General features: G+C 34.9%; 2 protein-coding genes across 3 annotated transcripts in view; both read right to left on the reverse strand.

Moving 5' to 3' along the window:
• On the reverse strand, positions 1 to 20,719 carry LOC124356567 (xanthine dehydrogenase). 2 transcript variants are annotated; one of them, XM_046807644.1, is made up of 18 exons: positions 20,585 to 20,719; positions 19,780 to 19,896; positions 16,490 to 16,631; positions 15,572 to 15,647; positions 14,984 to 15,204; positions 14,264 to 14,386; positions 13,947 to 14,171; positions 12,690 to 12,823; positions 12,154 to 12,328; positions 10,981 to 11,172; positions 9,998 to 10,143; positions 8,887 to 9,064; positions 7,003 to 7,131; positions 5,903 to 6,030; positions 3,581 to 3,695; positions 3,058 to 3,312; positions 2,228 to 2,395; positions 1 to 493 (listed from the first exon to the last, which is right to left on the reverse strand). In XM_046807644.1, the coding sequence occupies exons 2-18, from the start codon at positions 19,809 to 19,811 to the stop codon at positions 443 to 445; spliced, it is 2,490 nt and encodes an 829-aa protein (XP_046663600.1). In that variant the 5' UTR covers positions 19,812 to 19,896; positions 20,585 to 20,719; the 3' UTR covers positions 1 to 442. The 2 variants fall into 2 exon arrangements, with proteins under 2 accessions (XP_046663600.1, XP_046663602.1); XM_046807646.1 differs by having other exon boundaries at positions 19,780 to 19,894; positions 20,582 to 20,701.
• LOC124356521 (xanthine dehydrogenase-like) overlaps positions 20,582 to 25,345 on the reverse strand; it is a 22,430-nt gene continuing 17,666 nt past the window's right edge. The window contains exon 8 of the mRNA XM_046807575.1: positions 20,582 to 20,764. Within this exon, the coding sequence (XP_046663531.1) occupies positions 20,582 to 20,764 (183 nt within the window). The remainder of the gene's footprint in view (positions 20,765 to 25,345) is intronic.

A 25,345-nucleotide genomic window follows, 5' to 3' on the forward strand; every position in this document is an offset into this window, starting at 1 on the left:
TGTCACTTTCCAAACAATAAAGAACATAATTTAATACTTAATTATTTCATAATTGAGCTACGAACATTAATTTATTAAACAAAAATAATATCAATATTTAGTATACAGATAGTTTTTACAACTTATTATAAATAAAATAGAGTTGCTTTGGTTTGATTATAATTCACAAGTCATCATATGAACCAATGAATTGACAAGACTGACCAATTTAAATTCAAACTCAAATTCCCAAAACACAACTTCCCGTTTTCGTCTTAAGTTTGTAAATATATTAAGTTATTCATAATACCATTATCAACATACAATAATAATAATAATGAGCATTTCAAGATCACACACACAATGGCACAGTGGTATGGAGGATATCCTACATGACTTATGGATACTTATGCAGTGGTGAATTCTGACATGTATTTGAAGACTGATGTTTGGTATCGTCTGTCTACAGGATGATGTTCCAAGGTTTGTAAGTGTCCGGTTGTGGTTCTGGGAACTGCAATATATAAATTATTAATGTTTCTAAATTCATTGTCGACAGCCTAGCTAATATTTAAATAATAATAACTATGTTGACAATTTGAAATAATACTAGAATCACTATAATATGCTTAAAAGTAATGACCAACAAGTCTGTATATCACGAAGTAAAGATCCTGTGTAGTTGATGATATGGTAAGTGTAATAGTTCACAGATATGGCACAAAATTGTCTCATTACATAGTAAACATGTGTTACACCATCTCCACAACTATGAAAGATCACATTGAGATGTTGTTTTTGATTCATACGGTTTTCAATTGTGTTTTTATGCAAAATATAAATTTAACCTCATTAATTGTATTTTGATATGAAATCAAAATTAGACCTTGATGAAGACAATTTTAACTCTTTTAGTGCCAACGTCCGTATATACGGATGGTGAAATGCCAGAAAAACCGGAAATCTGATTTCTGTTTATCCAGAAATGCCAGGGAAAACTACAGAAAAATGCCAACGTCCATATATACAAAGGTTTGCAGTAAAAATTACACCCTGAAAATTTTTTTTACAAATTAAAATTTTTTTGATATATAAACAACTAGATTGAACCAAATTACAAGAGAAAATTATAGCAATTTTGTAATATTAATTAGATGTTTAATTTAAATTTAGTGTAAAACAACAAGATGTTTTATTTTTAAATCTTTATTTGTAGGGTTAAACAAATCTGCAAAATGTAAGGAAATACAAAGGTTCTCTGAAAATTTTATTTACGGGACAATTTTTATTAAAACATCATTTTTATTACCTCTATAACCATTTCAGTCCAAGTTTACCCAAAATTAAAATTCAATCAGTTTTGTACTGAAGCAGATATAATCAATTTATTTTGTATTTTATACAAATATCTCATTTATATGGCTGTACAAAGAGATCCTCCATTCATAAACAGTGGAGATTTTGAAATTTTTTTGTTAAATTTTTACTACATGTGAGTTTTAGGTAAATAACTAAAACACGTTGAAAAACTTATACATATTATGAAAAGATGTATTAGTATACTTATATACCAAAATAAGTCCACGTGTTGGTTATATACATGTCTTGCTTACATATACATGTACCGACCCATATGCTAAGACCCATGTCTAAGGATATCCATATGCTTGGACATTGTCAAAAAACCACTTTATTGTTTTGAGATAGATGTGTTTAAAAAGGGGCATTTTCACTGATATTTGAAAATTTTACATCAATTTATTTCTCCTATACTACTGTATGTACTGCACATATAATAAACTGAAAATGCAATTCTATACCAAAGTTACCCATGATGAGTATTGTTTTAGCATTAAACAAATTTAAAGCCATAACTATCTCACCTTCAGAAGATAGGTAAAATACAGAATTATAAGAACAGCAAAATAAAAAATCAGATGAAACACTTTAAAGTAAGGTATAAAAAGTAAGTTTCTTAAATAATATATGTAAGAAGAGATAGTTACAACAATATACAACAGTAAATCTTTATAAAACAGTTTTTCACATAGTGTCTTGTTAAAACTACACAATTTAACATTTTTCGGAAACATTTAACATTTTTGTCGGTCTTCAAACATTGGCAGACTGTAGTCAAATGTTGTGCAATTAGATTTACAAAATTACTGACTGAATAGAGCTTAAAACAGCCAGAAACTAAGATATAAAGCACACAGTTGCTTGGTCTAAGACCGATATCTAGAGTTACCTTTTCAGTAATGTGGTCAGCACAAGCCATCCGTATCCGGGCAGACGTGGCAGGGGAGTCCAGGCGGAAGTATCCAGTGAGTCCGACCTCAGCTCGTGCTGCCTGGATAGCCTCCCGGATAGCAAAGAAGACAGAGGACGCTAGGAACAGAGGAGGCTCTCCCACTGCCTGAAATACAAGCAGTTTTCAAGATGGAAATACGTACTATCATTATAGTACAGTCGCAGTTATAAAACCTTTGTGATCCTGATATGGTACAGTGAAAACATTATAGTCTCTTTAACTGATTATAAAGGTAAAAAATCAATTTGTTGTATCAGTATTCATCTGTATTACAATTATACAATACTGAATTATTTGTACAGCACACCATACCACAAACACACTTACAAGAAAATAATTTCAGCACAATATTATCATACTGTTCTATATTTTTTTGAGACATAAAACTATTCTACTTTATTCTATAAAGTATTCTAAAATAAAAATATACTCCTGCACAGGAGAGGGAATTACGTTTGGCACCGGTGAATGGTGGAAGAGCATTTCTCACTCTGTGGAGATATAAGTTAAAGAGACGAATCTCTGTACAAACGATTTCGCCAAAACCGATTCTTCAGCATGTCATCGATATGCCTTCATGGAGTGGAGGAAAGAAAAGTGAGCACAAGATTTAAAGGGGGTTAATGAGATAAAAACTTTTCAGTGATTTTCAAGTTTTTGCCTACATTGGATAATTTCAACTGATAGTGAGAATACTAATATTGCATATTGAGTTTCTGTGTCCTGTCCGTATAAGACCTATTTATTATTGGCCAGCTCTCTCTTACCTTTGAAGAATAGACAGCTCTGAGGTTCGGTGCCTCCTTCAGTAGAGAAACGTTGAACTGGGCCGGGATATCAGTGAAGCCAGGCAGTTTATACGCTCCAGGGCCTCGAGACAGCAGACCCCCCTGGGGGGAATGTATGGGTTCCTCGATGGTGAACAGACCGTAACCTTGCATGAACGCCCCTTCCACCTGCCCCACGTCTATGGCCGGGTTGAGACTCTCGCCCACGTCCATCACGATGTCGGTCCGTAACACCTGCAGCACCAGTTCACATTTAATGTCTTACTATCGACTAAGTAAAGAGATCCAACTACACAAAGCCATTTACTGTTTGTTTTGGTCTTGAACTTTCCAAATTTTGGTTCAACACAAAAATGTTAGTGAGGGTGTCAAGTGTATCCTTATCACCTGACATCTTGCGTTTATTGATTCTTAGTCAATATTTCAGAGTGACATGAGTTACAGAGAATGACTATTACTTGTTTTACCTACTAAGTTATATAAATACACTACAACAATTTACCTGATGGTCGCCAGTCAAACAGTCAATCTCCACCTCGGAACAGGCAGCTCCGTAGGCGAAGTAGTTGAATGCCATTCCTTCATTCTTGTGAAAGTCATATTTGATGTCTGGGGTCCTGTCAACATCAAGGGCAATTTATTACAATCATGGAATGAATGAATCTTTTTATTCACCACAGTAATTACAAGTTTTGTAACAAATACACATTATACATTGCAAAACACATTGTAAGAATTTACCTTTTACAAAAAAAAAAAAAAAAAAAAAGAATGGACTTCCGAATAATTCTAAATGCTGTGCACATGTACTGTCAAGATACCATGAACACAACCTCACCACACATACCAACATTCACACCACATACACAAAAAACAAAAATATCATGCACACAGATGTCTGCACAACACCCCTAATACACACTCCCACACAAATTTCCTTACCACAGATCTAATCAAACATGCATTTTCTATGGACACAAACACTATATCTCATTCATATTAACACATATTAGTCATAAATATTCATATTAGACTACTATAAAATAACATAATAATATATATTATTATGTTATTTTATTGTGACAGTGATTATTATTCCAGAGTCTGTGTTTTTCATTATTTCACAGGGGTATAACAGACTCTGGAACAAATACACACGCAAACCCAACTGTATACAACATTCAGCTACATTTCCTAATCTATTACTAAAAATATATGTTAAAATATTTAATGATTTATTTATATTTGTATTGTAAAAAATTGTTCAACTTCAATACATGAAAAGTTAAAAGTCATTTCTTTATACAGGGTCCGGTAAAAAGTTCAATAGGCATTTGCAAAAAGAATAAGAAACATACAGAACAACTAATTATATTTGTGAATAGCCTATATGATGCCATTTTGCATCACTTAGTACACTTTACTTGGTTTTGAAAATTATGTCCGATAAATGATGTCCCCCATTGTTAAGACATTCACGAAGTCTTCCCTTGAAGTTGTCCAGAGTTCTTCGTGTAACTTCCCTTGGAATGGCTGCCACTTCCTGCCTAATGGCATCTTTTAGTTCTTGCAGAGTTCTGGGACAATGTTTGTGCACTTCAGCCTTTAGGTAACCCCACAGAAAGAAATCACAAGGTGATAAGTCGGGTGACCTTAGAGGCCAGGAAATGTTTCCTCTTAAAGAAACAAGACGTCCAGGGAACAACTCTCTTAACATTTCCATGGACCGCCGAGCAGTGTTAGCTGTGGCTCCGTCCTGTTGGAACCAAATTTCTTCTTCCTCATGGTCTAAAACAAATTGGTTGATCTTGGGTCGGAGAAATGTCTATCATGTGACAATAGCGATTGACCGTTACTGTTTGTCCATCTTCTTCAAAAAAGTACGGTCCCCACACACCAAATTCCGCAACGGCGCACCAAACTGTGACTTTTGGGCTGTGTAGTGGTTGTTGGTGGAGTTCCCTAGGATTGCTTCATTAGAAGTAATGAAGACAGCATCTGGGGGAATGTTTTGCATAATGTCATCACATGCAGCCCTGTGAGTTTCATAATCTTTTTCAGACAACTTTTGGGCAACCATTATTTTGTAGGGATGCAGATGAAGTTCCTTATGCAGAATTCTCCTTACACTCCTTTCTGACAATCCCAGGGCAGCTGCATGTTTAACTGCTGAACGCTTTGGAGACTGTTGGATGGATGTTCTCACTCGCGCCACATTCTCCGGTGTTATTGCAGTACGAGGTCGGCCAGTTGGTTTTCTTTTTAGTGCTGACCCTGTTTGTCTAAAGTTTGACATCTACAGTCTAATCGTTTTCGCATCAGGAACACTATCACGTCAGCCAAGTTCGAATCGAATCCGAAACGCTCGTTGAGTAGAAATCTCAGAACCGCCATTTTTAATAAACTCCTCCACAACAAACGCTTGATGCTGACCAAGCCAAGCCATGGTGAACACTGAAAATGGCACGTACGCTGCTACGGAACAATACCCCCTCCACATCTCTACCCCCACTACAACTCACGCGGTGGCTTGCTCAAACCGGGGAGGTTTTTTGGCCGAACCCTGTACATTTGTTTCTTTACCAATTTTTCATTTGTTATAAACGTTGCCAATTAATTGCACAATTTATGCCCAAAATAAACAAAACTTGTTTGCAGCAATACATTTCCAGCCCTAACAAGTCTCAACATTCTTATCTGTCTGGTGAAAAGCATCCGAGGATGTTCATCCACAACCGTACCTCTATTTCCACTGACAAGAACAACCATTGTTAAAACTGGTTGTTACTTGCTAAATTCTGTGGATAAATAATTGCACACTTACTTGTAGAACCCAGTAGCCGCTAAACTGACTCTATCGAAGAATGCGGTCCTCACCCAGTCCTTCCACTCGCCCTTTGGATTTGCCTCTCTGTACGGCTTCAGACGGTCCAGCAGCTTATTGCATGCATCCTGACACATTCAACCATATTAATAATTCATATAAAAACTAACAATCATTATCATTAAAATAAACAAAGTTTAATGAATTTTACTTGGTATTTTATATGAGTTGAAAGATGTAAAACTAAGTTGCCTTGCACAATATTGGAATCAAGAGACTATCAGTAGGTTTATTCCACAGTGATTTTATTTTTCACAGAGTTCTCAGTACCTTCAACAGTTGTTAGAATAAAATCTTTGTTACTAAAAGACTGAACTGTTTGAGGTCAGACTTGTGGCATTGCGTTCTCATAATAGATATACATGAATAAGTAGATATTCATGTATAGTATTGATCTGTAAACTTGAAATGCCTTACTGCAATAGTTAAAAAATTAAAAGCCGTCCCCATACAGCCTAGTTGTCGGATATATTTTGTTATTTCATAGTGCTAAATTTTCATACTCTTATTAGGATTTTACTAATTACAGTAAGGAACATATAATACTAATAGCCCATTTAACAATAACACAATTTTCTTTTTTTATCTCATTTGAAATTACTCACACAATGCTTCTTAAATATATTAATGTATAATATGTTTACTAATAATAATACAAATATTAAAATGTATTATTTAAATAAATAATAGGCTGTAGCTCCTAAATGACTTAGTTAAAAAGAAAATTTCCAAGAATACAAATGTTTTGTATCAAAATTTGCAATAAAATATAGGGTGTTCAATCAGAAAATGTAAAGTTTGTTCTGCTGTGTTGGAGTATGACAGCCAGATTTTTGAAATTCTAGAATCATATTTTAGATTAAACTAAAACATAGGTGAATTCCCCTCATTTAAACCATCTTGTAAATTTAGTTGTTTATCAAATACCGGTGGTGCACAGATAAAATGGACACCCTGTACTAAGAACAATGCGAGCTTCCACCAGATCAACCTACACGTGGTCATCTTTATATTGTGACGATTAGTTAATGATTACTCACGATGATGGCCATTCCATTGAGGTCGGAACCAGAGCTAGCAGCAGTAGCTCCTGTATTGGGAACCTTGTCAGTGGCTGTCTCTGAGATGTGGATCATGGATGCAGGAATCCCAAGAGCTTTGCTGGCCACCTGCACACAGTTGTTAGTTACCGGTTTGTTTTTAACAGTACACCTTGAAATACATTGAACAAATTCTTCTAATTTCTAGAGTTCACTTAGAATCATTGTTTTAAAGGGAAAAAAAACCTACAGATATTTTAGCAAAATAAAAACTATTTTTTTTTCAGGAAATACCGGTAATTATTAGAACATGATTGTAAAGATAAGGTTGAAACCTAACGTTATAATTTACTCTTTTTATACTTTGCTGTTTTGGCTATTTCTTAACTCTAAAATTGTTAGGTAAATGTTAGCGTATATGTATCATGTTTTAAAATCTTGAATTTCATAGATATATTAATTTACTCATTATTCTACATACATTAAATACGAGGCATGTTCAAAAAGTAAGTACCGTTTCATTCTACTGCCGTTGTAGCGGTGCAATCAATGTTCCGCACATGCACACTAGCCGTCCTTGTTCACTAGCTATCGAGTCACGTTATTTTAGTTGTTCTACACTGTGTTTTCAATTTTCTCTGAACGTTTAAAATGTTTAAGACAATTAGTGATCCCGCCGATTGTGAGATTCGTTCTGTAATAAGATTTTTGATCACAAGAAATGTGAAACTGGCTAAAATTTATTGTTAACTTTGAGATGTTTACGGGGAAGACGTGATGAGTGAAAGAATGATGAGAAAGTGAGTTAGAATGTTGAATGGCAGTCGAACAAACAACATGTAGCATGTTGTTGTGTCATGTTGTGCATGATGAGAATCGAAGCGGTCAGCCTTCTCTCGTCACTGATGATCTGGTAAGGGCAGTTGACGGAAAAATCCAAGAGAACAAACGTTTCACTATGACAATGCTATGTGACGATTTCCAACAAATTTCATGCACTCTTTTGTCCGAAATTGTTACGGACCGTTTAAGTTATCGCAAGCTGTGTTCCCAATGAGTTCCAAAAATGCTCACTGACGTGCACAAAACTAAGAGACTCGGAAGTGCTTTGACTTTTCTCACACGGTACAGTGATGATTTTTTTTAAACAAAATTATGACAGGTAATGAAACTTGGGTCCGTCATGTCACACTGGAATCCAAACAGCAGTCAATGGAGTGGTGACACAAACAATCCCCGAAGTTGCAAATATTCAAGATGACAATGTCTGTACAAAAAATCATGTGCACTGTCTTTTGGGATCAGAAAGGAGTTTTGCTGATTGATTTTCTCCCAAGATGTGAAACTATTAATGCGGCAAGGTATTGCGAAACCTTAAGAAACAAATTCAAAACAAACGGAGGGGAATGCTCAGTAACGGAATTGTGTTGCTCCATGACAATGCTCAGCCCCATACCGCTGGTGACACTCAAACATTGATTAGACAATTTCGTTGGGAGCAGTTCAATCACCTGTCCTACAGCCCGGACTTGGCACCGTCTGACTACCACTTGTTCCTGCACATGAAGAGCAAGCTAGGCAGCCAGTGCTTTGAAACCAACGATGAAGTGAAAACTGCCGTGGAGTCGTGTCTACATTCGTTGGCGGAACCTTCTACGAAGAGGGTATAGACAATATGATCACGCGCTACGACAAGTGTTTGAACATCGGTGGAAAACATGTCAAAAAATAGTTTAAGGTTTGGGCTTTCATATAGAAATAAAATTGTTTTGAAAAAACTGTTTTACTTGTTTTTTTTAAGAATGGTACTTACTTTCTGAACACGTCTCGTACTATGTAGCCTACACTGAAACACTAATTGTATATAAGGGCATGAATCAGTACTTGTATCATCTTGGTGTGTAGCCCTTGCCCCATCTCTGTACCACCGTGGGACAACAACACTGAACCATCCACGTAGACCAGCACCAGGGCTCCGGATTGGTTGAGGAACAGGGAAGTGTACGCTATTCCAAAGGCAGTGGGTACCACACTGATGCCACGCTTGCGCCATCGATTCTCCCTGTCAGGAAAGATACTATAGTTCAACAACCACTGTCAATTATTTTCCTTAAAAGAAACACACAATTCTCCAATAATTTTTATTTCTTACACAAGGGCTATTATTATTATTATTTCTTATTATCGAAATGTCTAAGATGACATCGTCAGGTGAGAATCGAACAATTTGAAACAATTATATAAATATGTTCACAATTTAAAAACAATTATCAGCTGAATAAAAGATTTGTATAATTAAAAGTATAGTAAATACTAATATATGTTTGATAGAATTTGATGTCAGAAAGAATTTACTTTTTTTTTAGTGAATTTTGAATCGGTCCAAAATGGTTCTTTAATATTTAATCTTCATGTTTCATAAGCGTCAGATTCTTCTTATTTATAGACAGATTTTAATAATGCTGTTACTTCAATCTGTTGATAAAATGTGGTTTTAGACATGCATAAATCAGTTAACATTATGTATTACTTAATTTCATCTTGTGTTAAATATATAGATATTAACCATTCCTTGATAATTTCATAGGAACATTGGGATACAAAGAAGTAACATCAAATGAAACTAAATATTCTTCACTTGACATGACAAAATCTGTAGCTATTTTAATCAATCCATAACGTTTAGTGAAGTATGTAAAAAAGTGGTGTACTTTTGTAATGATTACCAGTAAAGACAAATATGGCAAGCAATTCATGTTGGTTACAAAAATTGTAAGAAGTGATGAGTCGTAATTCAGGAAATTGCCTTGTTGTATATGCTGGATTATCAAAATGTAGTCAACACTGTCAAAAGCCTAAGATCATATTTCTATTTTGAACAAATGAAATTTGGCTTCATTTTAATTTTGATTACACATTTAATGTACATTCTGTGTGTTATTCTAAAAACAACAGAGGACAAAATATTTACAGGGTTACAAATGGTAGAACTCACTTGTTGAATTTCTGGACGGCAGCCTTACGATTGAAATATTGAGAGTCATTCACGGCCTCCTGCCAGCAACGGTCCATAGTGCAATATGTCAGCTGTTGGTGGAACGGGGTCAGGTCACCTTCCTTATACAGGTTCAGCTGGCAAATCTAGCACACAGTGTTCATTAACACGGAGCTATTATTATTCCTTAATATTTGCTGTAGATCTGTGTATTTTAGTAACAGTATGTTTTGAAATATTCTATGATTAACCCTCCAAGCGTAACATCATCAATATTTTTGACGACTCTGTCTGCTCTTTCAATTTCTCGTACTCTGTACCAAATATGAGTTTACATAATTTTCATCAGCTGTTTCCAATGAAGTGGGTTTGAATTTTTTGTTGCTGCTCTGATACGAATGTGTGAATGTGTCATAAATGTATATTTCTTGTTCATGGCAAAATTTGCTACAAGTAGGCTATTCTAAATGTTATATTGCTTCTATATTTAGTATAATATAAAAAGTAAGAACATTGTTATATCAATGTGTTATATAACTACCGCAAGTAGGAAAAATTCAAATGTGCACTTATTCATAAAAATAAAAAAAATGAAAAATATCAATATAAATAGTTTAACATTATACATTTCTGTCTTCAAGACAAAATTTCCTACTATTTGGCTATTCTGAATTTTGAATATACGCAGTATTTCAAATACATGTGCATACTTTGCAAATTTTGTTTTTTTTTTTACATTTCTGTATATTTCTAAACTAAGAAATTGTTTTTTCTAACTTTGTGGTTACATAGTCTGAAAGCACAGTTCTTTGCAAAAAAAGTGGTATGAACTTAACCACTTTATATTTAAGTTACTATTTAAATTTATTATAAATTTTACAAGGACAGTCTGCAAAACCTCACAAAACGGGTATGCGTTTTACAAAATATAATGGACACTCGGATGGTTAATTCAGAAAATTCATTCTCATGACTGCCATTACCTCGAAGGGATCCTTATGCAAGTAGTCCGCTACATGTCGCATCATGGTCTCACTGATTAACATGGCTTGAGGGGCTCCGAACCCGCGGAAGGCTGTGTTGGTCACCAAGTTAGTCTTGCACACATAACCATACACACTCACATGTGGAATTTTGTAAGCATTTTCACAATGCATCATTGCTCGTTCCATCACCTGTGAACAAGTACTAAATGACAAACTGACAGAGTTGATAACTTTACAAAATACTGAGTTTTACGTCACAAAAAATCCAATAAAAGTTATAATAAGATGTTTTGGGGACATTCTCATCCTTTTAGGGCATACATTGTTACATGCCTCGAAGATTACATTACAATGTTTATTGTAAAAGAAACATGATGGCTAAAGATATAACTCAGTATTTAGTACGTACTATTATTACTCATGATTGTGTTCATTATAATACATTAATACTACTAGTGAATAACAACACATATTCCAATAATTAATTTAGTTTTTCTTTTACAAATTAATTATTACAATTAAATTCCAGAACAAAAATCCTCAAAACCAAAAATTTACAACAATGGCCAACCGTTATAACAATATTCATTATAATAGTCTAAATTTACTATCAGATGTTCCTTGAGTTGTTTACATCCAATCATTATTCAATACTAAAGCTGAATGTTTATAGTTTACTTCTGTGTCTAATAAAACCTATCCTTAGTTCCTTATTACTTGTTTCATTCATCTCATCACACAATAAAACCACTTGGTATCTTATTCAATTACGAAAAAGAGCACAATGTTTTACTACCGTATTTCAAGTGTAATATCTTGACTTGTGCAACATTTTTAAACCTGTGAATTTTCAGATGAATCTTTCTGAGTGCAGACATCTTATTGGTGTGGAGATTCATTCCAAACGAATCATAATTCTAAGGATTTGTGCCACAAACTGTAGCTGAGCTGTAGTATTCAAACAAGGTGATGGCCACTACTTTTTATAAGGTGAACAAATAATCACATTGAACATCTCTTCAGATTAGACTTCAGAATTTAAACAAAACTACGTCATTTTCCCACAATTACAACAATTTATGTTGATCAGTGAATTTTCCAGCAGTACAAATAACAAAGCATAGCCAAGATTTCTTTGTAATAAATATTGAATTAAGAGAAAACACTCACAGAATTAGAGAGGTCATACGAGATGCCAGCGTTACTGTACATACTGATTTCACAGGCTATTAGTTTGCCTTCAGGGGTGAATGCGACCTTGTAACGTCCAAGGAATGGGTGTCTTTGACCCGTCGACAACATGTCTTCATCACGGTCCAGCATGCAGCGTACTGGCTTGCCCAACCTACACAATAATTTCATACTATTGAGTAAGTGAACTATACAGGCAAAACAACACACAGGCTAATTAAAGGTTTTTGTTCAAATAAATCATCCTACGAAGTCAAAGTCAAGCCTTTTATTGCTGTTGACAATAATACAATTATGTGGCAAAAGTCATACTTAATAAATCTATAATTTTTACATTTGTTCACAATACCACATTCAGACACACAATCGTTACATTCATCCATACCACTCACTCGCCAATTCTCTCCACCGCCAACGCCAGTGTCAGTCTTCAAGATTGGAGGTGGTGGAATATTGGAACAGTGGTGGTACTTTGTTTCATAAAGACAATATCTATTATCTCAAGCAATACTTACTTCTTAGCAGCTAAAGCACAGGGTAAGGCAGTCATTGTGCTACGAGACTCTTTCCCTCCAAACCCTCCTCCCAACCTCTTGACCTTGACTACAACCTTGTTGGAGTCAATACCCAACATGTGAGCAACACTCTCCTGAAATGCAGAAGAAAAGAGTAACAACTCATTCATAGGATATTTATGGGAAGTCAATAAAAAAAATAAGCAAAATACTAAATCTTAGACATATCGTATATGACCAGTACAATAATGGTCTTTAAAAATAAGACACCATGTAACAAACAGAAATTAGATAGTAAAGTGATCTTAAAGGGCAAAAATTGAGACGTTCAACAATACATTAAAGTTCCTCTAGAAATCACTGAAAATAAGTCTCTCTTGCTCCAATGAAATTTTTTTCAACATTCTGAAATCCAAAAATATTTGTAAAATTTATAATTTGAATTTAAATATTTGTTTGATAACTTCTAATTAATTGCCAATGATTTATCTTTAATGTTACTTGCAAATGTTATCAATAGTTGGAATGTTTATTTTAATATTCAAATAATATGATTGATTCTGAACATCACAATGCATCAACTATTTCTCGGTTAACTATGGTGGCTCAGCACGTTGAAACATTTTTTAAATTCTGACAATTATATAAATAGGAATACAGATCAAAATATCAGGGCATACAAAAAATAAAATCTGACATTTGTGAATGTAGGGTTAACATTTATTTAACCCAGCAGGGATACCTTCCAGTTGAAAATACCACTGGGCAGAGCAAAAACCGATGTGTCAATTAAATTTGGGCAACCTTATGGATGTCCAGGAGCGGCACATCACTTATCGCAAATGTTGAGATTCTGGGGTTTAAGGGCAATTCAATAGGTCTACTGTGGGAGATGACTGTTGGAGTTGGTGGGGTTCATGCCCTAACCTCAGAGGTTCTTGCTAGCCTCAAAATAAGGGTGTGCCATCTCCTGCCTACTTTGACTGGAGAGGCTGGTTCAGAGATGGCCTCCCCTTCTTCCGGGGGGAGATGACTTTGAGATTAGTGCCCTAATTCTTCCTCATGGATAGGAGGCGGCCCCTACCCTCTAACCTTACCCATCCTGAATATTCTGTCACTCCGGAAGCAGCGCAAAGGTCATTATTTATAGGACTAGATGCAATTTATAAGCTTGTTGTCTTGAGAAAAAAAAATCTTTCTAGACATGCAGAATTTTGGTGATTAAAAATATATTTGATAAACTCTTAAGCAACATACCTGTATTTCGGTAGGATGTTGTGTGGAAGATGTGACTTCCAACTCATCGTCTTCACCTTTTGGGACCACGATACAAGCCATGGTCTCCAGGTAGAAATGCTCCTGACCACTCAGTCTCATCTCTCCCTCCACCACGTGTTCTGCAGATTCCAGCATCTTTTCTGGCTCTCCACACCGCAGCTTCAATGGAGCCGGAGCATAGAATGATTTCTCTCTGATGGCATCCTGGAAGAAATAAAAATGCGGTCGTTGATGTCGAATGTCTTGCTGGGAGTGATTTAGAGGATTGGCTCAGAGAGAAGGCAATTTAGAGGTACCTCAATTGTGATGATGGCCGACTCCAGATCTTCGTAGTCAACTTTCACCAGTTTGGCAGCTCTTTGAGCCAGACTCTGAGTGTCAGCCACAACAGCTCCTATCACTTGTCCCACACATAGTACCTGCAAACATAGCAGCAAATAGAACACATAAACAAGATCACAACTTTATAAACCAGGAACTAAAGATGATATTGAAATATTTCTACAATTGCAGTAATAAACTGTATCAACAAATTAGATAACATACAGCTATACTAATATTCCTCAACTGCCTAATTACATAGCTGCAGATATACTGTTCTTGCAATTTTAGTTTACTTAAAAAAAATTTCACTAACTTAAAGATGAATTTAGCAAGACTTGAGAAGCTAATCCTGAGTACAAGGTACGGAGACAACAATAATGCTGAATTTATAACACAATGGTCCTATAAAGCTAGTTCAGCTATTCATTCTGTCTTTTGAGAAATTTAGCATTCTATGTGCTAAAAGTACATATTTCTGATTCTGAATTAATGAAAAGAACAAACAAGAAAATAATTAATGAAGTAATTGCAACAATAGTTGAGAAAATTAAAATGAACAGCAATGTGACATTCTGGGAATTTATTGGTTGTTTAAATAACGAATCTGAGCTTGTTCGTGTTTTTAACACGTAAGAAATAAATATCTGAACTGTTGATAAATTCCTCAATATGGAGTAAAACAACAAACAGACCTCGCCATCAGCGAAGACCAGATCATCCTGGTGAATGGGCCCGAAGAAGTTTGACTTTCCCGGGAGATCTTTGGCAGAGTAGAAGGCATGGACTCCTGGCAGTGCGAGGGCAGCGGAGGCGTCGATGTCGAGAATACGTGCACGAGCGCGCGAGCTGAACACCAGACTGAGATACAGCTGGTCTTCCCAGTGAGGGATATCATCACAGTAGATAGCCTCACCTGTCCACCAAGGTTCTATGAGTTTAGATATGCAGTTGTGATATTTGGTAATCTCTTCCATTAAATGTTCTTCAGTTATTTCTTACCAGTTTCCAACCAAGTGTCCCATTCAAAAGGGGGATGTAAAAATATTACAAATCCAGTAAATGCTAAATGACTGAGTTTTGGCTTAAATATTGTGTCCAACTTGGAGATATGTTGGTGTAATAAAAGAAAACTTGTTTTCAATATCATTTAAGTTTTCCAGTTGATACCTTGTTGAAACATTGCAATAATTCCATTAATTTACAATCATAAAGTGTCCAGCAGTAAAAGGGTTAATAATTTATACATAAGAAGAAAATTGAGAGAAACATTAATTTCTTACCTGTAGCTTGCTTGAAAGCGGACTTATGTACTGTGGGTCGTCCAACCAGATCTATCTTCGACTGAGTTGAAGGTACCTGTACAAGGAATACATGAATGAAAAGTATCTAATAGGTGAATATAAGTGTCAGATCTAATTTATAACCAATTGAAATAGTAATTTTACATTTATCTTTAAAGATTGGGAGGCTCCTGTGAATAATCATTCAGGAACAACCAAGCAAGCATACAAGCTTATTGTGCCTGTCCCAGATATTAGAAGTAATGGGAACAGTAAAGAGGAAGGTAAACAACAGCACTGTATGATTGCATTTCCCTCATCACAATGACAACAAGTGTAGATGTCAATGTAATCAAATAGCTAATTTTGATGTATTGACCTATTGATGTGCACTAAGAGTTCTAAACTGAACTTCAGAAAGAGTCTGCCCAGCCTGGTCGTGAATTCGATTTCCAGGAACGTTAGTGAATAAAAATTTACAAATCAATTAAAATTTTGTTGGTGTACAATGAAACCTGCTACAAATTGTGCCCAACAGGACCCTGCTGAGGAGTTGGATTCTTTTTGGCCATAGTGAAAGTCAAAACTGTACTATTAAACTATTTGAGCTCCATTATAAACAAATAACTACTACAAAAATGCATTAAAATGAAATGACTAATTTCTAAGTTTTATTCCAACAAAACCTTTCTCAATTCAGAGTTCATCACAATAAAAATCTTACCGAGTATATTTCAACATGAAACAAGCAAGAACAACAGTTTGCTAGAAACTAGGGGGAAACACAATGGGGAAGATCTTGTTATAGATAATATTTAATGTGTAATAATAACTAGTTCATCTCTGAATCTGAGATGTAGACATTAAGTGCCATAACAAATAACTAAATAAATAGTGAAGACCATAAGAAACATTTACCACTTGAAAGTATTGTGAACTTTTGGGAGGAAGGCTTTTGAACTTCTGAGCAGCACTCATGTAAGAATCTGGTATCTTCTCTGAGGTAGCATTCTTGCTCTCCAACCTCTGGATTACTGAGATATAGAACTTGAAGAACATGCTAATGGACAAAAAATTGAATTAGTACAGTTACATTTTATAACCACTTAGAGGTAAGAGTAATAAAACAATTAAAAAATAAAAAGTTTGATTTATTTAGTGATTAGCAACTAGTCTATGTGTATAATGGAAGTTTGGATAATCATAATAATAATAAAATAGTAGTTATGAGAAAAAGTAACTACTAAATAAAAAAAATTGCAGTCTCCATTTATTATTGCACTGACAGTACAAAGAGCACTCTGGCTACGTAACTTCAACACAACTTGGATATTTCAAAATTTAAGGCAAGAAACAAAAACTTTTGATACCAAAATTTAGAAATGTCAAGATTTTACTTTGGAATAATACCAAAAGCACTATTAGTACGAAATAAAAATTACCATCCTCCATCATTTTTACTTATTATATAATATAGTTTTATTACACCGGGTGTTTAAAAGTGAATATCAGAGTTAGAAGTTATTTATTATATACGTTTTGTAGTATATCAAACTTAAAATTATAATTAAAACAAGAAATTAAAGAGCGACTCAAATAGTTATACCTATCACTGAGGTGAAATGTTGATTTATCACTAAAAACAACATGATCCAGAAAATCTTTATTGTAGTGCGATAACATTTTGTTTGCAAAACTGGCATGTACACCAGAGCCTGTAACAACTACAAACACTAAGGACGTACTTGTAAGCGTTTCCGTAAAATTTTCCAAACAGTCGTCACTGGAATTGCTAATTCACGACTAGCCTTCTGAACTGATTTCTGTCGGCTACATGTGAAAGTCTCCCTCACTCGTTCAACACTCTCTTCACTAACCGTTGGTCGTCCCATACTCTTCCCTTTGTAAAGGCAGCCAGTATCTTCAATTTGATGATACCCATCTATGGATGTTATTATCACTTGGAGGATCATAATATGTAACACGTTGCACTGTTACTACAGATTCGGTCTTTGCAAACTGCAGAACACAAAAAGCGTTCTGTTTACTAGTCACTATTTTTGCTACTAGCGCTTTCTAACGGACGGCAGAGGAAACATTGCGTCAACATGCACAGATAGGTGGTAATAAACAAAACTGTTTGAATTGCTCTTGATCTGATGTATGAATTCTAATTTTAAGTTATTACATTATTATTATTATTTATTTATTCTTTGAAATAACAGCAATTACAAATCATTTTATTCATCAATGCAAAAAAAAACCTATTGGGTTTGTCTGTATTTCACTAAATATACTAATTACTAATTCTATTCTTTAAAATGTTATACTCCGATATTCATTTATAAACACCCGGTATTATACATCATTATACTTTCAGTTCACAAACCAGTCAACTAAACAGAAAACAAACCATTTTTTACTGACAATATGTCACTGATTGATGTAATTATACAAAATCATACAGGTATTCTCGGTTACTTCCACCTCCCTAAGAATGCTGAGATAAGTATTAGTTACATCTCAACCTGGACTCAACAGGGACTGAGGAACCAATATTTTTCTCTGTTTCTCACTTTCAATTCTTTTATAGAATTGGTGAACCAAAACCAAAAACTGATTTTATAGATGAATACTTCAGCAATTTTATTTTGTACAGTTTTAGGTGTAAGATTAAGACCCTAAAATAATATTGTTAATGAGAATATTGTAAGCTTATATTAACAAGTATACAAAAATTTAATTGAAATTCGTATAAAATATAATTAACACGTTCATGTTTTACATTAAACATCTAGGTATGTTTGTACATAGTCTTCGCATTTTTGCATGGAAAGAATTATTTCAACATGGCTTTTCAGTGTTTATCCATGTACCACAAGAGACACCTAAAAAATTAATTTACCTTGAATATTAAATTAATTGTGCGTGCAATGGTGTATACGAATTGTCTAAGGTATTTACTTACGCGCGGGATCACATTTAACAAACCACCACAACAGACAAACAATAAAAAAAAAGCAATAAGGAAATGCATAGCAAAGTGTACCCCATCGGGTGCACAACACACTTTACGAAAGCCCGGTGTGTACCCGTTTCGGTAAACGCCGGCAGTTGTGAAAAATCACATGTACCCCATTGGGGTACATGTGAAGGTGTTAATAATCAATTCTATTTCTGATAAAATAAATTTTAAATAATATGAATAAAAAAGGTGAAACAAAAATAAAACACATACAAATATAAAAGTAATTGAAATCATGAGGTACTCTCCTATTTGATTTTTGAAAGTTTCTGATATGGAGAGAAGGGAGCTGAATGGAGGGGATTAAATCTAATACAAAAATTCTCCTTGTGGAATAAGGAGAATAATCCAGCCATCAACACTTGACAAAACTTTATTTTGTACAGCATGTTTGCTGATACAGGTGTGTTTATTTTTATTTTTAAACACAGTGGACCTTGATATATGGAACCTCAATACATGAAATTCCTTGATAAAATGAAAATTTTGTCATTTCCTGAAATATGCTTTTTACTCAATGCTTAATTTGCTAGTTTTACCTCTAGATACTAAGGTTTAATGTAAATAACCTCAATATATTGAATTTTAACCTCAATTTTGTCTACTGTTAAGTTTTATATGTCAAAGTTTCGGTTTGTCAGTGCAATGAACAGAAAAGTACAGTAACGTATTTTTCTTTTTGACACTTAAAAACTGCCAATTTTAACCTTTATATAATGGAATAAACATGACAACAATTGTAAAACTCTGTACATCAAAGTGTGTCCCAAACAGTCTTGATATATTGTTACCTCAATTTTACTGATATTCACAATATATCGAAGTTTTGTATTTCCCATTGAGGTTCAATATATCGAGATTTCACTGTATTATATAATATGAAATGTAGGTTGTGTATCATAAAATTCCTAAATAAAAATAATTGAGATTCCAACACTACTTTCTTTGGTTACAAAAAAGAATTTATGTGACGAAAAAAACAAAATGGTTTATGGTCATGCTACTTTTGCAAGATTATATAGACAATCTGGAAAACAGTTAAGGCATTAAGTATCTGTTTGATATTTATTGTTGAATTTTCACCAAAACAATTGTCTTGAAAGACTATACTATAAGAAATGTAAACCTGATACAGTAGAAAAAATGATAAATGATTAAAAATACATGGTGGTGTGTCATTAACCTGAGAGTAAGGCAGCGTCTGTAAGATACCATCCCTCCAGGTTGCACCAGGGTCTAGGGGAAGTTCTTCCATTAGGACAGGGAACACATCATCTACAGTCTCTGATGTCCACAGCCTGGAAAATAAACAATCACAAAATTACCATGAGAGAAATGTTGTTGAATTAAATTTATTTAAAAACTAGCAGTTACCCGCGCTTCAAACACAATTATCATGTGATTTTTATTATATTTTTATATATATAAAATAAAAGTTTGCTTAAAACTAGTCAAGTATTTGATATCAGTATTGGATATACAATGATCTGGTATAACTTTTGCAAAGGTAATAGGATTTCTGATATTTGCCATTGTTATATGTTACAAAATGTACAACACTCGCATTGTGTTACATACTTTGTAAACATATAACAATGGGAAATGTCTGATTGTCTATTATCCTTTCCAAACCTTACATTGTTATTAACAAACTTTAAACGTACTAAAACATGTACACTTGAGACTAATACTTCGAATAAAAATATGTTTTTGGTGGTATTTTAAATGTACTATATTTACAGTAGACAGTGATAGGTTTTCTTACCTTTTCAAAAATGTACACTTTAGATAATATGAGAGTACAGTAAACTATATTCACAATATACAATGAGAATAAAAAACAGGGATTTTGAATAAGATTATCTACGAAATTTGAAGCTATAATGGAAGACTGATTCATAAACAAGTACTCTAAACATCAAAACTATTCCACCACACTTAATTTATTTGACACACTTAATATTTTTACACCATACTTTACTTACCTATTTCTGCAGTGCTGCTGAAGTCTTGGGTGCCATTACAGTGGTAGGAGCCATTCCACCAAATGCCATCTCTATTTCTGACACGCTGCTATTGTCGCCTAAAGTCAGGTTGAATGCAGCATTAACAATGGCTATGTCATCATCTCTACGTTTGGCCTGCTTGTAGGCAGCAAAGTATTGGTCCTGGACAGAGAATACAGGTTGACATTCACACCAGGTTCACAACTTTGTTTGTATAATATGTGCAAACCTTCGAGGTAAGTCAAACAGTCATGGCTTTTTCATATTGACTAAACACGTTTTAAACATGTATTTTAAAGCGTTTCGATGTAAAAATTTCAAAAAGCCTTTTTAAGATTTAAATATATATTTATTGATGGTGATATGATGTGTGTCTATGTAAAAAAAAAAAAAAAACACTACAAATTAGGGTTATGTTCGTCAAAGCACTCACCAAAGTTTTTCCCCTCTTGTGATGCACAACTTTATAGTAAAAAAAAACTTAAAAATAAAAAATGTTATTTCTTGTTTTTGGTAATAAAAACAAAGAAATACCATTAAAGTTATTTAATTAGCCTAGTAATAAACTTTGATTGGCATTAGTTACACAAGAGATAGCTTATCCAATGTCATAAAACTGAGCGGCAAAAGTGAGCGCTCTGAGTGCCACCTCAAGAGTGAGAGGTCAGGTAGCTAAATATTTGAACAGTAAAAGTACAACTTAGGTGGTGCAGCCCTAGCGTCGAACCGCAGAAACTAACTTAAATGGTCCCCTGAACCTCAACACACAATGACCATATGAATGATTTATCTACTATATTACTAATAAAATCAAAGTCTTTTATTATTGAACATTAAGTACATGTTTTATATACACATAACGTAGCTATGGTAGGAAGGGTTAAATCAATTGAATTTTGAGCTTTGCTCCAGTCCACCTTCCTTTTGTGGCAGTGTGTGGTATCTGACGCTGTCTCAGACTTGACTCCTGAAATCTGGAGTCATGTTTGTCTGAAGAGATCCAAAGGAAATCAACAACGAAAAAAGCTAAAACAAAAAATTTACATTGTTTCGACATCGGACACACCTATATTATTTGGATCCCTTCAGACGAACATGACTCCAGATTTCAGGAGTCAAGTCTGAGGACAGCGTCAGATACCAGATACTGCTACAAAAGGGAAGGTGGACTGGAACTAAAATCAAAATTCCATGTTTTATATAATCATGCACATAAACAAAAAACAGTTAGTTGTTTAGCTGTGTCCAGGAACTCCTCCAGACTGTACAATGGTTTCTTGATGAGGAAATCATGAAGAGATTTCTTCAGTGCATTTCCTATTAGTGTTGGAAGGTCTTCCGACAGTCAAAAGTTAGCAAATAGTGATTTTATTGAAAATGCAGACAGTACAAGGGTTAACTGTGAGCAGTACCGGCCTAGCAAAACAACTCATTAAAAGAAGAATTGGAGCACAGTCTCACTGAAAACAAATCGTTTGCAAATGACACTCATACTATCGTGGAGAAAATACAAAATCTAGTAAATCCTGAGGAAGCCAATCTCAATTTGTCTTTATCTCTTGCAGCTGAGGCAGGTAGTGTCCTTCTACAGGAGAATACAAAGCTAAAAGCAGAAAACAATAAGCTGCTTGAAAAATGCATGAGAACTCGAGGCGGAGCTGGCAGATACTTCAGAAAAGACAGAGAAAATGGAGCTAACTGAAGAAAAATATAGAAGCAAAGTCGAGAATTTACACCAAGAACTGGCAAAGTTACAGAGCCAGCTAGACAAGGAGAGAAATAACCAAAACAAAGCTCAAGAATTTTTTGAAGAACAAGACAACAACCAACGCAAACTTATTGACAATCTAGAGAAAACAATTTTTAACTTAGAAAAAACTATAAAAGAACTTCCAAATCGGATAGTCAATAAAATCAGTAATCCCTCAAGCTACCAATCGGGACGTTGGTATTCAAACATGCTCACATACAGGAGAGACTCTCTTACCATTGATAACAATTACCGAATTGACTGCCCTTAAAAGAAGGCAATATGAAACTGAGTGTGAAATACAAAAATTAAAAGAACAAGTTGGGGAAAACTTGCTCTCAAACCCCAAATCCCCACAAAATGACATCACATCTAAGTCAGAAAAATAACTGCTCTAAATTTAATGTATCAAAAAAAATCTCCAAAAAACAAAAAAGAAGACTCAGTTCAGTGTAGCATGCAAGTTGCCAAATGCAAGGAGGCTGCAACACTCCATAGGACAGGACTCAAGAAAACAACAGGGCGACAAGCCTCTGAAACGAGTCCTCTGACGACACCATCAGCAATGCCTGGCCTTTTAAAATAATTTCAGCTTCCACATCTTCCCATAAGATCTCAAGATCACCACCAGCTTTAGCAAAAATCAGAAAAGAAGGAGAAAGTATCGAGGAGTTCTTCAACCGTCACATTGATGAGTACAAGGACAATATTAAACATTTATAAAGACAAGGTAAAAAAAATACGGCAAACCCTCTGCATTATGTGAAAACTGCCACCTCATATATGCCTAACCAGTCTCCTACACAACCAGGACCTCAGACTCAAACCTCTTCACAGGATGCGACCACCAACTTGACACTTTTTTAGACAAAACCAAAATCAAGTCCACAAGGACATAGCTGAGCCGAAATTAGCAACAGCACAAGAACCAAAAATAAATCAAAATCCCCAAAATATAAATTCTTCCAAACCTAGAAATAAGCACCAGAAACTTATGATTGCACACCAAAATATTGACGGCCTTCAGAACAAAACCGACAGACTTGCTCATTTTCTCCACAACAACAAACCAGACTTACTAATACTTACTGAGCACGGCTTAAACAACGAAAAGCTGGAGAGCACTAGAATCCTTGGCTACAGACTTATAGGCAGCTTTAATAGACAACAACACAGAAAAGGTGGAGTGGGCTGTCTTTGCAAACTTAAACCTTAAAAATAAAATTACAGTAATATCCTTATCAGGAACCACATCAGAACTTATATGTGAAACCATCCTTCTAAAAATTGAGATGAAACAAGGATTCTTGCACCTTTTAGGTTTTATACAGGCCACCTAGTAGCAACTTGGAAGAAGCATTAGATATTTTATCATCTGAATTGGACAAAATAACATCTTTTAAAAACACGGTACTCGTAATAGGGGATGTCAATGTAGACAACCTGGTGGCAAGCAACGACAGAAGAGAAACTTGGACGATATGATTCACGGCTATGGACTGAGCAGACTTCACCTACCCCCTACAAGAATAACCAGTCACAGCAAGACTTCTATAGATTTCATATGCACCAACATTAACGAAACTGAAATATCAACCAGAGTGCTTAAAAACAGGCCTCTCAGATCACACTGCCCAGTTATGCTTTATCTCTACAAAACATGACAAGCCCCACGCAGACACAATCATACAAAAGACAATTTAACACAAGAACCGTAGAAGAACTGAGGTATAATCTATAAGCACAGGACTGGTCACAAGTTATGCTCACAGACAATTGTGGATGCTGCTTATAAAGCGTTTCATGGGATCCTCCAATCTGCAATGAACATAGCCTGCCCTCTCAAAATAGTAAAACATAAAAGAAATCCCACCAAGAATATATGGGATGATTGAAAGCCAGGCGCTAAAAAACGCATACTTAGAGGCACTAAATCGAGAAACACATTACGGGCCATCCTGACGACAAAAAAGAAACAGCCAAAGGAAAAAATCCTACGACTTTAAAACTAAAAACCCCTAAGAAAATCAGCTTAACTCCTCCTACATTGAAAGATCTGACAACAAATCAAAAGCCATGTGGAAAGTGATTAATAATGAAAGAAAAGAGAGATTAGAAAAAAACTCAACTTGAACGCTTAAACATACAGACTACGCATCAGACTCTCCAATAGACATTGCCAATTTACTTAAATAGCTTCTTTGCTACAATTGCTGACAGAACACTTGATACCCAAAGGAAATGAACAACGAACAACACACACAATAGAACCAAATTACATACCTCAAATACCAAGACTAATTTTCCAGGAGACAAATGAAATAGAAGTCGGAAACATCATAGACACCTTAAAATCAAAAAACATCAACAGGAGACGATGAAATATCTTCTAAATTGGTCAAACCAATGCAAACATGAAAATTATCACTCCACTAACAACTATTATAAACAAATCACTTTTACAAGGGACTTTTCCCAGCGGGTTGAAACTCGCAAAAATTTATCCAAAATATAAGACTGGAGCAACTGACGAAGCCACCAGTTATCGGCCAATCTCACTTATCTCCACTTTTTCCAAAATCCTGGAGCGAGTAGTGCTAACTAGACTACTGGACCATCTCAAACAGCACCACCTTCTTACTCGAGACAACATGGTTTTGTAAAAGACAGATCTACAGCAACAGCACTGGTACAACTAATTGAAACATCATTGATAAATTGGAAGCAGGATATATAGCCACAAGTATACTTTTGGACTTTACCAAGGCCTTCGATTGTCTAGACCACAAAGCTCATTACAATAAAAACTGCAAACTCTGGGAATCATTGACAAAGAAATAGACTGGTTCAAGAGCTACCTCAGCAATAGGACACAGATTGTGGAAATTACTTACACTACACACAACACGGTCAAAAAGTAAAATCTGAACCACTACCAGTAAGCAGAGGAGTGCCGCAAGGCTCTGTTCTTGGACCCGTCTTGTATATCCTTC

Source organism: Homalodisca vitripennis, chromosome 3 (genome assembly GCF_021130785.1).
Source record: "Homalodisca vitripennis isolate AUS2020 chromosome 3, UT_GWSS_2.1, whole genome shotgun sequence".
NCBI classification, from domain to species: domain Eukaryota; kingdom Metazoa; phylum Arthropoda; class Insecta; order Hemiptera; family Cicadellidae; genus Homalodisca; species Homalodisca vitripennis.

Excerpts from the sequence above, each read along its gene's own strand:
- LOC124356567 (XM_046807644.1), bottom strand. The coding sequence starts at position 19,811 with ATGGTATCTTACAGACGCTGCCTTACTCTCAG. Across the intron at positions 15,648-16,489 it reads GTTCACAATACTTTCAAGTG|GTACCTTCAACTCAGTCGAA; the intron begins GTAAATGTTTCT and ends TTCCTTGTACAG. Across the intron at positions 10,144-10,980 it reads TGCATAAGGATCCCTTCGAG|ATTTGCCAGCTGAACCTGTA; the intron begins GTAATGGCAGTC and ends ACTGTGTGCTAG.